This window comes from Microcaecilia unicolor, chromosome 6 (assembly GCF_901765095.1).
Source record: "Microcaecilia unicolor chromosome 6, aMicUni1.1, whole genome shotgun sequence".
Taxonomy (NCBI): domain Eukaryota; kingdom Metazoa; phylum Chordata; class Amphibia; order Gymnophiona; family Siphonopidae; genus Microcaecilia; species Microcaecilia unicolor.
Genome location: NC_044036.1, coordinates 242,342,363 through 242,358,128, shown reverse-complemented (window position 1 = coordinate 242,358,128; position 15,766 = coordinate 242,342,363). Strand labels below are relative to the sequence as shown.

The 15,766-nt window shown below is 42.8% G+C and overlaps 1 protein-coding gene across 1 annotated transcript in view; it reads right to left on the bottom strand.

Annotated features, from left to right (window-relative positions):
- MAMDC4 (MAM domain containing 4) overlaps positions 1 to 15,766 on the bottom strand; it is a 510,080-nt gene that overhangs the window by 471,693 nt on the left and 22,621 nt on the right. The window contains exon 3 of the mRNA XM_030206971.1: positions 12,405 to 12,578. Coding sequence (XP_030062831.1) covers positions 12,405 to 12,578 — 174 coding nt within the window. The remainder of the gene's footprint in view (positions 1 to 12,404; positions 12,579 to 15,766) is intronic.

Here is a 15,766-nt window from a genome sequence, read left to right as displayed (position 1 = left end):
AACCGAAGATTAAATCTACGATTGCTAAATTTCCCTAACCTTCCTGGGATTAATTCTTATGACATGTTTAAACGTTATTTACATGAAGTATTGAAGATACCACTTGATGCAATTCCGCCTATAAATAAGTTATTTTATATTCCTAATCCCAAAGGTGAGGTGGGGGAAAAACAAGGCCCTCGAGATGTCAATTTGGATTTAAAAAATATTTCAGCAATTTTGGAACAAACGTTAGATGAAAACTCTGAAAGATCCACTTTGGTTGTATCATTTATTTTCGAACAAGATTTAAATAATATAATGAGATTGTACTTTAAAAATTTAAAAACTTGTTTCGGTGGAGTCAAGGTTCAGATTTTCCCTGATGTAACGAAATCAACCCAACATAGAAGGAAAGCCTTCCTGGTATTGAAATCACAAACATTGGATATAGGAGGGACTTTCTTTCTAGCATTTCCATGTAAATGTATTGTTAAGTTGGGCCAGGTTAAATATACTTTTTGTTTACCAGAACATTTAAAATCATTTCTTGAGTTGAAGCAGCTGAAATGATATAAGATATCTGTGGGAATAATACGCCCTATGTTAATTATTATTTGTATTATTTAAGTTTAACTTCTCTAATTCCTACCGCCTCCCTATTTAACGGGGTCTAAGGAAGCAATAATTTTATTTGTTGGATTAAAGTGATGTAACTTTATTTTTATTGTTGGATCGGTTTAAATTTCTAATGTGTTTTTGAATCATGCTGTATTTCAGTAACAAGTGAATTCTTGTTATAAAGTTAAAAATTAATAAATAAAAAAATAAAAAAAAAAGGAATGATGAAAGCACTCCCTAATCTGGAAAGATTCAGTCAAAAACAACCCTCCCGGGTCCCGGATACGCAAAATCTGTCTAACAGGCAACCTGGTTTATTACAACCTGGCTTATTGCAAATGATCATCGTAAAGAGCAGCTAACTCCAGTCTGACAGCTTGAAGCTTCCAAAGGTTTGACACCAACCCAAAAGCCTTGTGCCGAGCCTCCAAAAGTCCCAACTGTTCATAACATTGAGCCAAACAGGCGTGTTGAGTCTTAGTTCGCTGACTGGCTTTCTGGATAAAGAAGCCCTTAGAGACAGCCTTAAAGACGTCCCAAACAATACTCAATGAAGGCCCAAAGTCCATATTAAGATCAAAATACTCTTTCAAAATCCTTGCATAACTCAGAGTCTTGTAACAAAACATTATTAAAAGGCCATCTACGTTCTTTGACCTCCTCACCCAAGGAGGGGATGGTGACCCACACTGGAGCATGATCAGAGATAGTAATATTCCTTATAGAGGAAGAGCAACCCACATCAGGCAGTGTTTTGTCTAAAAAAATATAATCCTACCGTGATTGCATAGCATGAGAATGAAAATAAAATGTATGGTCTCGGACAGATGGGTGACTAATCCTCCAGACATCATACAATCCTACACATTCAACCAAATGACCCAGAGCCTTGGACAAGTTATAATCAGTAGAAGAGGGGGGAACAGAGAGGTCCAAGCCCAGCTGCATGGTTGCATTGAAATTCCCAGCCAAAATAATCTGCCCCCTAGAAAAGTCTGTAGGGCTAACAAAAGTTTATCAAAGAACCAATCATGATGTTCATTGGGAGCATAAACACTAGCAAGAGTCACCTTCTCCTGTGATAATAGTACATGCAAAAATATATAATGACCCTCAGGATCATGCTTTACATGTAGAAGCTGCACCTGAACATCCACATGAAACAAAGCCACCACTCCACGTTGGCTCTCATATTGCTTCAAAAAGCGAGTTTCTTGTAAAAAAGCACAAGTACATAAGTATTGCCATACTGGGAAAGACCAAAGGTCCATCAAGCCCAGCATCCTGTTTCCAACAGTGGCCAATCCAGGTCACAAATACCTGGCAAGATCCCAAAAAAGTACAAAACATTCTATACTGCTTATCCCAGAAGTAGTGGATTTTCCCCAAGTCCATTTAATAATGGTCTATGGACTTTTTCTTTAGGAAGCCGTCCAAACCTCTTTTAAACTCCACTAAGCTAACTGCCTTTACCACAACATTGGTTGCACCTGAAGCAACTCTCAGAAAAGGGAATATCGCATATAAAGGGAATTTAAACCCTTAACATTATAAGTATAAAGCTTTAAATCAGTCATCTAAACTCTGAAAAACAAGAAGCCAAAAACACATAGTAAAGACAGAAAGAGAGAATGGGAAGAATGGCACCAAAACAAACAGAATTCCCCCATAGTAACATAGTAACATAGTAGATGAAGGCAGAAAAAGACCTGCACGGTCCATCCAGTCTGCCCAAGAAGATAAATTCATATGTGCTACTTTTTTATTTGTACTGTCCTCTACAGGGCACAGACCGTATAAGTCTGGCCAGCCCTATCCCCGCCTCCCAACCACCAACCCTGCCTCCCACCACCAGCTCTGGCACAGACTGTATAAGTCTGCCCAGCACTATCCTCGCCTCCCAACTACCAGTCCCGCCTCCCACCACCAGCTCTGGCACAGACCGTATAAGTCTGCCCAGCACTATCCTCGCCTCCCAACTACCAGTCCCGCCTCCCACCACCAGCTCTGGCACAGACCGTATAAGTCTGCCCAGCACTATCCCTGCCTCCCAGCCACCAGCCCTGCCTCCCACCACCGGCTCTGGCACAGACCGTATAAGTCTGCCCAGCACTATCCCCGCTGCCCAACCACCAGCCCCGGCACAGACCATCCCCAACAACCAGGTAACTTTACCCCAATCTTCTCCCCTCCCAGTCCCAATCCTACCTATCCAGTTCCTCATCCAACCCAACTACACATCCACCAACATCCCCGCCATCTCCAACCAACCCAGAGATGGGCAACTGAGGACATGTCTCTAGACCCAACTCCCCGTTCATTATCTCTTCAGACCCTTGCTGAATTCTTTCATGACAAGGTTCAAAAGATAAACCTTGAATTCTCTACCTCGTCACCTCTCCCTCCATTAGTCCGTTCCCCTCTCTGTCCTTCCCCACATTCCTTTTCCTCCTTTCCTGAAGTTACTATAGAGGAAACTACACTTCTCCTGTCTTCCTCAAAATGTACCACCTTTTCCTCTGATCCCATTCCCACCCACCTTCTTAATGCCATCTCTCCTGCTCTTATTCCTTTTATCTGTCACATTCTCAACCTCTCACTTTCCACTGCAACTGTCCCTACTGTCTTTAAACATGCTGTGGTCACACCTCTCCTTAAGAAGCCTTCACTCGACCCTACTTGTCCCTCTAATTACCGACCCATCTCCCTCCTCCCTTTTCTCTCCAAATTACTTGAGCATGCTGTTCACCACCACTGCCTTGATTTTCTCTCCTCACATGCTATTCTTGACCCACTACAATCTGGTTTTCGCCCTCTCCACTCAACCGAAACTGCGCTTACTAAAGTCTCCAATGACCTATTACTGGCTAAATCCAGAGGTCTCTATTCCATCCTCATTCTTCTTGATCTTTCCGCTGCTTTTGACACTGTCGATCACAGCATACTCCTCGATACCCTGTCCTCACTTGGATTCCAGGGCTCTGTCCTTTCCTGGTTCTCTTCCTACCTCTCCCTCCGCACTTTCAGTGTTCACTCTGGTTGATCCTCTTCTACTTCTATCTCTCTGCCTGTTGGCGTACCTCAGGGTTCTGTTCTTGGTCCCCTCCTCTTTTCTATCTACACTTCTTCCCTTGGTTCATTAATCTCATCCCATGGCTTTTCCTACCATCTCTATGCTGATGACTCCCAAATCTACCTTTCTACCCCTGATATCTCACCTTGCATCCAAACCAAAGTTTCAGCGTGCTTGTCTGACATTGCTGTCTGGATGTCTCAACGCCATCTGAAATTAAACATGACCAAAACCGAGCTTCTCATTTTTCCCCCCAAACCCACCTCCCCACTCCCCCTGTTTTCTATTTCTGTTGATGGCTCTCTCATTCTCCCTGTCTCCTCAGCTCGAAACCTTGGGGTCATCTTTGACTCTTCTCTCTCCTTCTCTGCTCATATCCAGCAGATCGACAAGACCTGTCGTTTCTTTCTTTACAACATCCGTAAAATCCGCCCCTTTCTTTCCGAGCACTCTACCAAATCCCTCATCCACACCCTTGTCACCTCTTGTTTAGACTACTGCAATCTGCTTCTTGCTGGCCTCTCCCCTCTCCAGTCGGTTCAAAACTCTGCTGCCCGTCTCGTCTTCCGCCAGGGTCGCTTTACTCATACTACCCCTCTCCTCAAGACCCTTCACTGGCTCCCTATCCGTTTTCGCATCCTGTTCAAACTTCTTCTACTAACCTATAAATGTACTCACTCTGCTGCTCCCCAGTATCTCTCCACACTCGTCCTTCCCTACACCCCTTCCCGTGCACTCCGCTCCATGGATAAATCCTTCTTATCTGTTCCCTTCTCCACTACTGCCAACTCCAGACTTTGCGCCTTCTGTCTCACTGCACCCTACGCCTGGAATAAACTTCCTGAGCCCCTACGTCTTGCCTCATCCTTTGCCACCTTAATTCTAGACTGAAAGCCCACCTCTTTAACATTGCTTTTGACTCGTAACCACTTGTAACCACTCGCCTCCACCTACCCTCCTCTCCTCCTTCCTGTACACATTAATTGATTTGATTTGCTTACTTTATTTTTTGTCTATTAGATTGTAAGCTCCTTGAGCAGGGACTGTCTTTCTTCTTTGTTTGTGCAGTGCTGCGTACACCTTGTAGCGCTATAGAAATGCTAAATAGTAGTAGTAGTAGTAATAGAAACACAGAAATATAACGGCAGATAAAGGCCAAATGGCCCATCCAGTCAGCCCATCCTCTGTAACCCTTAATTCCTCCTTTTCCATGCTTTCTTAAACTCTGACACAGTAGTCTAAATGGGGCCTCACCAGAGACTTTTACAAGGGCATCATCACCTTTTTTTCCTGCTGGTCATCCATCTCCTAATGCACCCAAGCATCCTTCTGGCTTTGACTGTTGCTTTTTCTGTTTGGCCACTTTAAGGTCATCAGATACAATCATCCCCAAGTTCCGCTCTTCCTTTGTACACAGAAGCACTTCACCCCCTATATTGTACCGTTCCCTCAGATTCATGTGACCCAAATGCATGAACCTGAATTTTTTAGCATTAAAGCTTAGTTGCCAAATATTGGGCCATTCCTCAAGCTTCGCTATGTCCTTCCTCATGTCCTCCACACCCTCCGGGGTGTCCACCCTGTTGTAGAATCTCCCTTTATTTGGTATCATCCGCAAAGAGACAAACCTTACCATACAGCCATTCCGCAATACCACTCACAAAGATGTTAATAAGAGCCAGCCCTAGGACCGATCCCTGCAGTACTCCACTGATAACATCCTCATCTTCAGAGCAATCTCCATTTACCACTACCCTTTTTCTCCTTCCGTTCAACCAGATACAACCAGACTCCCTCCACATCCACTCCACAGTCATACATTCCTAATCAAGCAGATCAAAATTCCCCCCATCCAAACAAATAAACCCACACCAGAGTAACAGAGAGCAATAAATGCAAATATTGAAATGCACAGCTAAAACAATAGCATAAACTGGTCCTAAACCCCCTCTCCCTCTGTCTCTGCAAATGTTTGCAACGTCCCATGAAATCAATACCCAACATTGAAGGAGGCTCCACAGTAGAGCCCAGACGAGGCTTTTTCTTCTGATTTTTCTCCACCTGCTGCCAGTGTTGTAGTTTCTCACAGGTTGCTGGCGCAACCATACTTGGGGGGAGGGGGAGTGTAGGAGTGAAGCCTGCCTCATGTAAAATCTTCGAAGCCTCACCCAGTTTACAGACCTGATGTAGTTTACCAGTCACAGTAAAGTTTAGAGCAAAAGGGAACACCCAGCGATATTTAATATGGGCTGATGACAAAATGTCCAGAACAGGCTTCAGCACTTTCCGTTGTTGCAAAGTATACAAGGAGAAGTCTTGATACACAGATACCTTGGCCTCATTATACTGCAGCTGTGGTCTATCCAGCTTTGGCCAAAAACCAGTTCTTTATCCTGAAAATGCATAAAACATGCCACAATATCCCGGGAGGCAGAGTCCCATGGCCTGCCCAATGTTCTATGGACTCTTTCAAATTGAAGAGATGCTCCATCACCATTAGAGCCCAAAAGCTGAATGCAAAGCGATTTTATAATAACCACTACATCCTCCATCTCTCCACTTTCAGGAGTCCCCCAGAAACACAAACTCTTCCGATGTCCTCTGTTCTCCAAATCATCGATATATAACATCTCCTCATGATGCCTGAACAACTGTGAGACTCGCTTCTGCGAGGTATTGAGAGAGTCCACGTGCTCTTCAATATTAGTTTCTAGCTCAGCCACGTGACCTCCCAGTTCCCAAAAATACACACTGAGAGGTCAATGTGACCAACAATGTCCACTCAGGAAGCTTTAATTTTCTCCTTTATCTCTGCAAGATAGCACTTCAATTGCCGCGGACATCCAGCATCGGTCTCATCTCCTTGAAATAATCAGCTACAGAAAACGCTGAGTCAGTATTGGACTCCAATGCTGGGCCCAACACAGCATGGCAGCGCATCAATTTCATCAGGGTCTTAGTAATGGACTTAACCTTCTACGTTCCCAGACAATGCTGGGATTTTCACATGGTGACACAAACACTCTCCAAACGTCTGTTGCTCCTGTGCAAAAAAAATCCTTTGATGAATGCTAATAAAGGGAGATTCACTCCGGAGTAGAGAGTTGCACGGGGACAGAAATCTTACCCATCCTCGCCCGTCCCTGCTAGAATCTCACCCATCCCCACTCGTCCCCACTGGAATCTTACCCATCCCCACCCATCCCTGCAAAAATTTAATCCATCCCAACCCGTCCCCACCCATCCCCGCAAGAATTTAATGGACATAAAAGAAAATTCTTGTCAGCTCCCTCAGTCTCTCTCTGGATTTGAGTCACAACACTGTAGGCAAGGAAGGAATAGAAGCTGAAACTTAGAACACTCTGGTGTGCACATGTAAGATTTGTCTCTGATTTCTGGCACTGTGTGCTGAGAGGCCACCACATGCACGCGCCAGTAGGTCAGGTGACATCCGATGCTCTTGCCTGTGTCAGAGCTGAGGTCTGCGCATTAGCCCGGGAGCAAAGAGGATTAATTGTAACATAGTAAGTGACAGCAAATAAAGACCTGAACGGTCCATCCAGTCTGCCCAATAGTCACACTCATTATCAATTCATGATTAAATCAACAAGTGTGATATTATATACTTTCTTTCGTGTTTCTGGAACATAGACCATAGAAGTGTATCTGGCCCTATTCTTATGTTCCAGCTGCTGGAGTTCTCGCTGAAGCCCACTCCAGTCTATTCGTCTTCTCATTTGTGGGATGCAGAACGTAAAAATCTGTCCAGCACTGTCCTTATGTTCCAGCCACTGAAGTTGCTGTCTAAGCCCTTTCTAGCCCATCCTAAACCAGACTGCCATATATTAGACACAGACCATACAAGTCTGCCCGGTATCGGCCCTAGTTAATCACAGCCAGAGTCGCCATCTAAGTGTCACTTAACACATCCACACACATGCAGCCATTTAAGGTTAAGATTTTTATAACTTCCATTTTCTAATTAGAGATCCTCTGTGTTCATCCTAAGCCTTTTTGAATTCCATCATCATTTGTGTCTCTACCACCTCCTCAATGGAAGACTTTCCACATTTGTGCTGTTAAAGCAAGGAGGAGGAGGAGGAGGAGACAGCACTCAAGGTACTCGGTAGATGAAAGGCTGATGCAGTGTAGCTTACACTTCCACGGGAACCCCGCAGAGCTGCTTCCATCCCCACGGGAACCCTGCAGGACTTGCTTCCATCCCCGCGGAAACCCTGCAGAACTGCTTCCGTCCCCACGGGAACTCCGCAGAACTGTTTCCGTCTCTGCGGGAATCCCGCGGGTTCTGCGGGATTCCCGCGAACCCCGTTCCCGTGCAGCTCTCTACTCCGGAGTAAGCATGAGGAAAAGAACTAGGCTGCCATCAAGTCAGATGACATCACTTCCTCCCCCAATAGAGTGCAACTTTTATCTAATTAGAATAGCAAAGGAAAGGAATGCATTTGTTCGGCCGGCGTTCCTTTATGGAATACATTACCTGATCAGCTTCGTCACTGCGGTAACATCTCCCAGTTTAAAAAACTCGAAAACACAACTTTTTGTGACAGCATTTTTTTTATTGCTTATGGACTTGATTGTAATTAGTTGTTGAATAGTGATGTAATGATATCAGTGGCAGATTTGTATGTATTGTCCAGGTTTAAAAATATATATATATTTATTTATGTATTGCATTTGTATCCCACATTTTTCCACACATTTGCAGGCTCAATGTGGCTTACATTGCTCCACCATGGTATCGTCATGACAGACTAACATATACAATTGGAAATTACATAAGAACATGGAAACATAGTGTATAAAATCATCATATATAGAGAGAATGTTATAGGAATAACAGATAAAGCGGTAATGTACTATAGTTCAAATGATGGATCGTTATGGTATGTTCTATTAAAGAGGTGGGTCTTCAGAGATTTCCGAAAGTTGATTTACTGTTTAAATGTGCTTTTATTATGTATGTTTTTATGGAAACCACCTAGGTCATAGGTGATATATATATATATATATATATATATATATATATATATTTTATTTTTGTTACATTTGTACCCCGCGCTTTCCCACTCATGGCAGGCTCAATGCGGCTTGTGCACTCCATTTAAGTGCACGTTGGATAAGCGCATGCTCTGTTTAACTGCATGCCATACTTCGGTCCCATTTTTGGCACCATCAATTTCTATGGGGACAAACTTCAGTTTAGTGCACCACTGATAAGTGCAAGATTCGCTTATATGCATGGTTTAAGACCGCTCCTCTGCAGGAAAGACTCTGCATAAGCGCGTACATGGAATATGGAAGCCAATTGGCGCATGACAACCAACGAGATTTCAAATTTACCGCCCCTTTAACTGTCACAGGCAGAATAAGCAAAAGAATGTTGTTAGAGTGTACCCTGGGGTCGTCGTCGTCACAGCGGAACTGTAAGACTTTAACACTGGCTGAATGAATAGAAGTTCTTAAAAAATTAGAAAACAAACAAAGTCAAGCATCTATTGCTAAAGAATATGGTGTCAATCCCAGTCAAATTTCACATGTCTTGAAGCAGAAAGACCAGCTTCTAGAAGACTGGCAAAACAATACAAATCCACAACGGAAACGAAAATGGGTGGGAAAAGCTGAGGAGGTAGAAGATGCTCTTCTTCGGTGGTTTTCTCGAGTCAGGAGCAGACAGTTTCCTGTCAGTGGTCCACTGATTATGGCTAACCAGCTAGCTGAAAGTCTTGGACTAACTGAATTCAAAGCCACTGTTGGATGGTTGGAAAGATGGAAGGAGAGGAACAACATAAAATTCAAGAAACAGCATGGTGATAAACAAGACACTGATGACTTTGGTGCTGAAAATTGGGTTGTTTCAGTTCTTCCTACCATCTTGAACGAGTTTGCACCTCATGACATTTTCAGTGCTGATGAAGAAGGTCTCTTCTGGCGAGCGATTCCTGATGGAACACTTGCATTCAAACATGCCGAAATTGCTGGAGGTAAAACATCGAAGGACCGACTGACGATCCTCCTTTGCTGCAATATGGATGGGAGTGAGAAGTTGGAACCCCTCATCATTGGAAACAGCCCCGTTGATTCAAGAAAGTTAAGCGACTTCCTGTGTCATATGAGGCTAACGCAAATTTATGGATGACTGGGGAAATTTGGAAGCAGTGGTTAAAGAAGTTAGACACTAGAATGCGGTCACAAAAGTGTCAGATTTTGTTGCTTTGTGATAATTGTGCTGCACACAGGGATGATATCAGGCTGTCTAATGTGAAGGTGGTCTTCCTGCCACCAAACTCTACCTCTCTGATCCAACCTATGGATCAGGTCATAGTAGCCAATTTCAAACAACATTATCGGGCTCTTGTGCTACGTTGTCTGATGAGCGTTATGGATGACCAGACTGGCAAGGATAAACGTGCTGTTGAACTGGCTCGTAATCTATCACTGTTAGATTCCCTACATATACAGAAAGAAGCCTGGAATCATGTTACACAGGCAACCATTGTGAATTGCTACAAGCGAACAAGCTTTGTTAAGGATGTGGAGAGGGACGAAACAGATGCAGCTGTTGCAAACGCGTCAGATGAACAGGTTATTGACATCCCAGCCGGTGTTACTGAAGAGGAGTTTCATTGCTATGTAGCTGTTGATTACGATCTACAAACAGCTGACGACAGCACTGATGTAGAGATATGTGCCTACACGCAGGCAACAACGGCTGATGATGAAATAGATGATAAAATGAGCAAACGAGGCACATGGTGACGAAATTCAACAACCTCCTCCTGTCACTTTTGCAAGAGCGCTGGAGAGTCTCAACACCGTGCGGGCCTATCTGGAGGCCACTGGATATCAGTGCTATGACAGCTTTTACCATCTGGCAGACATAGTCTATGGAGCTCACAGACCCAATAGTGTACAGAGGACTATAACTGATTACTTCAAGTAAGCCTAACGTCATATAACGGAGACTGTATACTGTATGTATAATAATAAACAGTACTGTACATATGTTTATCAGATTTCAAGCTTCTTTGGGTCACAACGGTTAAGTGCACGCTCCAGTTAACTGCATGCATTTCTTTGGTCCCAGACCCTTGCACTTAAGCGGATTGCACTGTATATATATATAAATATTTCTGTCAATTGAGATGGAATACAAGGAGTTTGGAAGACTTATCTATTTAAAATATTTATTACTCCCTAAGTTTTCAAAAAGATTTGTAAGCAATCTACAACAAAGGGAAAGACAGAAAACAAATTAAAATGGATATATCCTAACATCCAAAATAAAATATTAAATAACAATGATATAAAATAACCCTGTGAAACTATGATAAAATAAGCAATGAGCCTAAATGTAAATAAATTAGTAAAAAAACACAATAAGATTAGCGACTGATTCTGTAAAACAGAACCAGTGCTTGAAAACAGTCCAGATGGACAAATAACCCAGAACAATCCCCCTCAAACATTTAGTGACCCTTTTACTAAGCTGCAATAAAAGTGGCCTGTGCTAGTTTTGGCATATGAAATTGGTGCATGCTGGGCCACACTTTATTGTGACAGAAAAATACCTTTTTAAAAATGGGTCCGTGCACTAATATTAAAATTAGCACATAGTTATTTACTGCCTGAGCCCTTACCGCCACCTGTTTAGTAGGTGGTAGGGGCTCATGCACTACTCGTGCGGTAATCAAGCAGCACGTGGCAATGTGGCTGTGATGCTGATTACTGCTGGGAATGTCTCCCCATGGTAGAAAATAGAAAATTATTTTCTACCATGGGAAACTGCATGCGCCAACTTCATAACTAGTTTGGCACACTACCTCTGCAGTAGTCCTACCGCAGCTTAGTAAAAGGGCGCCTTAAAAACTAAGGGCCTCTTTTACCAAACCACACTTGTGATTCCCTGTGCGGCAATGTCGACAAAGCCCATTCACTTTCAGTGGGCTTTGTCGGCTTTGCCACGTGGGAATCGCTAGCACAGTTTGGTAAAAGAGGCCTTCAAATATCTTAAATTTCACATGCCAACCCATTGGCAACTAGTACAGCTGCTGAAAAATAGGTATCAGATGTTCCCAAACACTGGCACTAGTACAAAATCACATTCACAGACCATGTATTTTGGCATTAATTGACAGGTCATTTAGTAGCATATATGTGATCATCTCTTGGAAAAGGTGACTAAAGTAGTGGATCCAAAATGTTGAGGATGGCTGAATTTTCATAACATGGGTCCATAAGCAGTCTGCACAAGTTACATGTTTGAACTGCTGTAACCTTTCTTTTTTTCATATAAAAGGATGAGGTTTGGGGCCCTGTTTACTAAACCGCGCTGTAGGCACACAAACTTTTTAGCGCTCACTAAAAATTAGTGCAAACTAACGATAGAGACGCCCATTATATTCCTATGGGTGTTGCTAGCGTTAGCGCATGCTAAAAAGTTTACACGCCTACAGTGTGGCTTAGTAAACAGGACCCTTGCACTCTTGTATTATAAATTGTTTTTTCTAACTCGTTTTTTGTTTCTGGTGACTTTAGTCACCTTTTCCTAGATATGGTTACATATATTTTTCTTCTGTTCAACAGTGAAATATCCAACAGGTATACATCATTTTTACCGTCAACCCTTGGTTTTTTGCATTTGGGCCTCTGAATAGACATTGTTCGAATATATAATTTAAAATATTCTATAGTGAAATCATAAAAGGCTTACCTTTGTTGGTCTTTAAAGTGTGATCGGTGAAGGGACCAGTTCCCAATGTGGAAATACCATCCTGGTCCCGAACCCATTGGTAGGCAGAGGTGCTCACGTCTCTCCAGCCACAGTCATCCTCTTCAAAGTCACAGGTGAACTGAGTTTCTAGAGTGGTTGACTTCTTATGATATCCTACACATAACGAAGCAGCCAAACTCCACTTTAGTTCCTCAAAATCCCAATATACATCCTGAACACAAAATGCTGAAAATCATAGAATTTAACATCTCCACATTTGGAAGCATCCTTGTGACTTTGACAGTCAAAAGTATGTTCAAGTTGTGAAGAACTATTTTTTAAATAAGGGAATTATTTTTCAGGGATGGGCTGTCATTTGAAACAAATGCCTTTCACTGGTAAGAGTGTGCACTATTTACAGACTAGTAAGAAAAGGCCCGTTTCTGGAGCCAATGAAACGGGCGCTAGCAAGGCTTTCCTGTGGCCCCCCCACCAAACGCACCTTGGTTGTTAGTGAGGGCATTGCGCCGCCGTGGCCGCCATCGATGTGTGACTGTGGCCCCCCCAACCAACGCACCTTCGTCGTCAGTGGGTGGCCCATTGCGGCGCCCTGGCTGTCGTCGATGTGAGTGAATTGCTCCGCCTCCGCCCTCAACGTCATAACGTTTGACGAGAGGGCGGGGCCCCGAGACTGTGATTTTGTTGGCTTCAGAGCTTCGAACTTACGAACCTTGGCTTCAGTGACATCATCAGACAATAGAACGTTGAGGGTGAGTTTTATATATATAGATAGGGCTAGATTCTATATATGGTGCCGAAAAAGAGCTATTCTATAAACCATGCTTAAAATTAGGTGCGGCTTATAGAATACCACTTAACCTGGGAATCGCGCTTAACTTTAGGCTCAGCCATTTGCACCAATTGAAACGTGGTGCACATGTATGTGCCTACATTAGCCCCGGGATTCTATATATTGTGCCGAGATTTCCGCATACAAATCAAAGCATATTCCATAACATTGTGCATAAGCTAATTGGTTAACAAACTAATCAGCATTGCTAACTGGATGTTGACCAATTATCAGCATTAATTTGCATCAGTTAGAATTTACATGTAGAATTGTCTAAGCGTATTCTGTAACGTGTTGCGCTTAAATACTAAGTCACGTAGTTGAAAAGTGGGTGTGGCCATGGGTGTTGTTATAGAATACACTTGGTCTGTGCTTAATTTAGGCATCAGGATTTATACAAAGTTTTGCTTGGCGTAATTGCCCACAGCTAAATTTAGTTGTACGGAGCAGCGCTCAACGTGTTCTGTATACCACATGGAAATTTTGACTTATTCTATAAAGTACGCCTAAATTAAGGCATTCTCTATAGAATATGCTTAGGAAAATTTCATTTCGGCACTGTTTTTTTAGGCGTGATATAGAGAATCGTTCTAGGTGAGTATCCCCATTATTTTACAACAACAAGCGTTACTATTAGGAATGACCTTGTTCTGCCCATGACCTTCCCATTTCCGCACCCTCTTTTTCGAATCGTGTGTAAATTTTAAGCACGGATTCTGTGCCTAAATTTATGCATGTAAAATTCAATTAAATGTAATTACTGCCATGAATTGCTTGTTAAAAAGCCAATTATTGGTGGTAATTTAGCTTAAATTGGGCACATGCCCAAATTTGCACGTGCACATTTTGATGACTTTTACAGAATTAGGGGAATAGTGCACATTTTTCTTAAAGATTGTATGCTATGTGAACATAGTATGAACTCTTTCCCAATAGTGTATGTATGCACACACATGTGCGATAGTTCATGCATGTGTAACAGTTTATATATACATATATGTGCATGTACTCTTTAAGGAAAAGAGTTCACGGTATGCAAATAGTGTTTAAAACAGAAAAGATTAAGAAAACAAAAATTTCCTGGCTGCCCATCCCTATTATTTTTAATTTATCTGTTTATTAAAAAATATATCCCTGCTGAATTTCATGCCAGTTACAAACTGAATAGGTGCCTCTTTACAAGCCCCACTAAGAACACATTAAAGTAATCCCTACTAGTAAAAGCCGTGTGTGTGTGTGTGTGTGTGTGTGTGTGTGTCTACAGGAAGGCAGGCAGGTAGATTCCCTGGAGTCCTGCAGAAATTGCCTGTCCCTCACTATTGAAAATGTGTTAGTGAAACAGCACTTCTCGCTGGCAGAAATGTAGGTGGAGGACTCCTAAGGGAACAGCCCTACTAGCCCTCCTACCAGCACTCACTCACCAGGATTATTTATAAGAGTAATTCAGTCTTAGTAAAAGGGCCAGTGTGTTTTTTCTACCAAAAAAGGTGCCGGTACTCAAATGCAAGGCCACCCTTCAAGGTTGGGGTGATCACTGAGGGACCCACCCCACAACAGCCAGGCTCCCTGCAACCAGTCACAGAATCTATGACAAGGCAGAATTGGTGTGTAGAGCCTGAGCTCTTTCATTAAAACTTGGGGACCATGGGTCAATTATAGTAGACAATGGAAAAAGGTGCTGGTACTCAGTACCCCCAAGCACCCCCTCAAAAAAAGCCCTGAAAAGGGCCATTGAAAATAAAACAAATATAAAAAAACACTTAGGGCCTCTTTTAACTAAACCGTGCTAGCAATTCCTATGCAGCAAATACGACACAGCCCATACAAACTGAATGGGCTGCAGCACATTTGCTGCACCGGGAATCGCTAGCACGGTAGTAAAAGACACCCTTAATACAGAGACCAAAAGTGAAAAATTCACTTTTGATCAGTACACTGAAAAATGCACAAATAAAATTAACTTTAAAAAATCTACCCCCCAACCAGAAATAAGATCTTTGATCCATCTTCCAACCCTTTTAGCACAGTTCTACCTTAGTTTAATATTTTTATATTATTTATTTATTGCATTTGTATCCCACATTTTCCCACCTCTTTGCAGGCTCAATGTGGCTTACAATACATCATGAATAATGGAAATACATGATAAGATAGATATTTAGTATTACAGACAGATCTTGGGTGATATGCCAGCTTATTTTCGAAAGAGATGGACGCCCATCTTCCGACACAAATCGGGAGATGGACGTCTGTCTCAAAAACAGGTATAATAGAAAGCTGAATTTGGACGGCCCCAACTGCTTTCCGTCACGGGGACGGGCAAAATTCTCAGGGGCGTGGCCAAACAGTAGCGAAGGCGGGACAGGGGCGTTCCGGGGCGTGGTTAACAGATGGACCTCCGTGCCTGATAATGGAAAGAAGCAAGACATCCCCGACGAGCATTTAGTCCACACAAAGTTGGTCCTGTTTTTTTCACGACCAAGCTTCCAAAAAGTGCCCAAACTGACCAGAT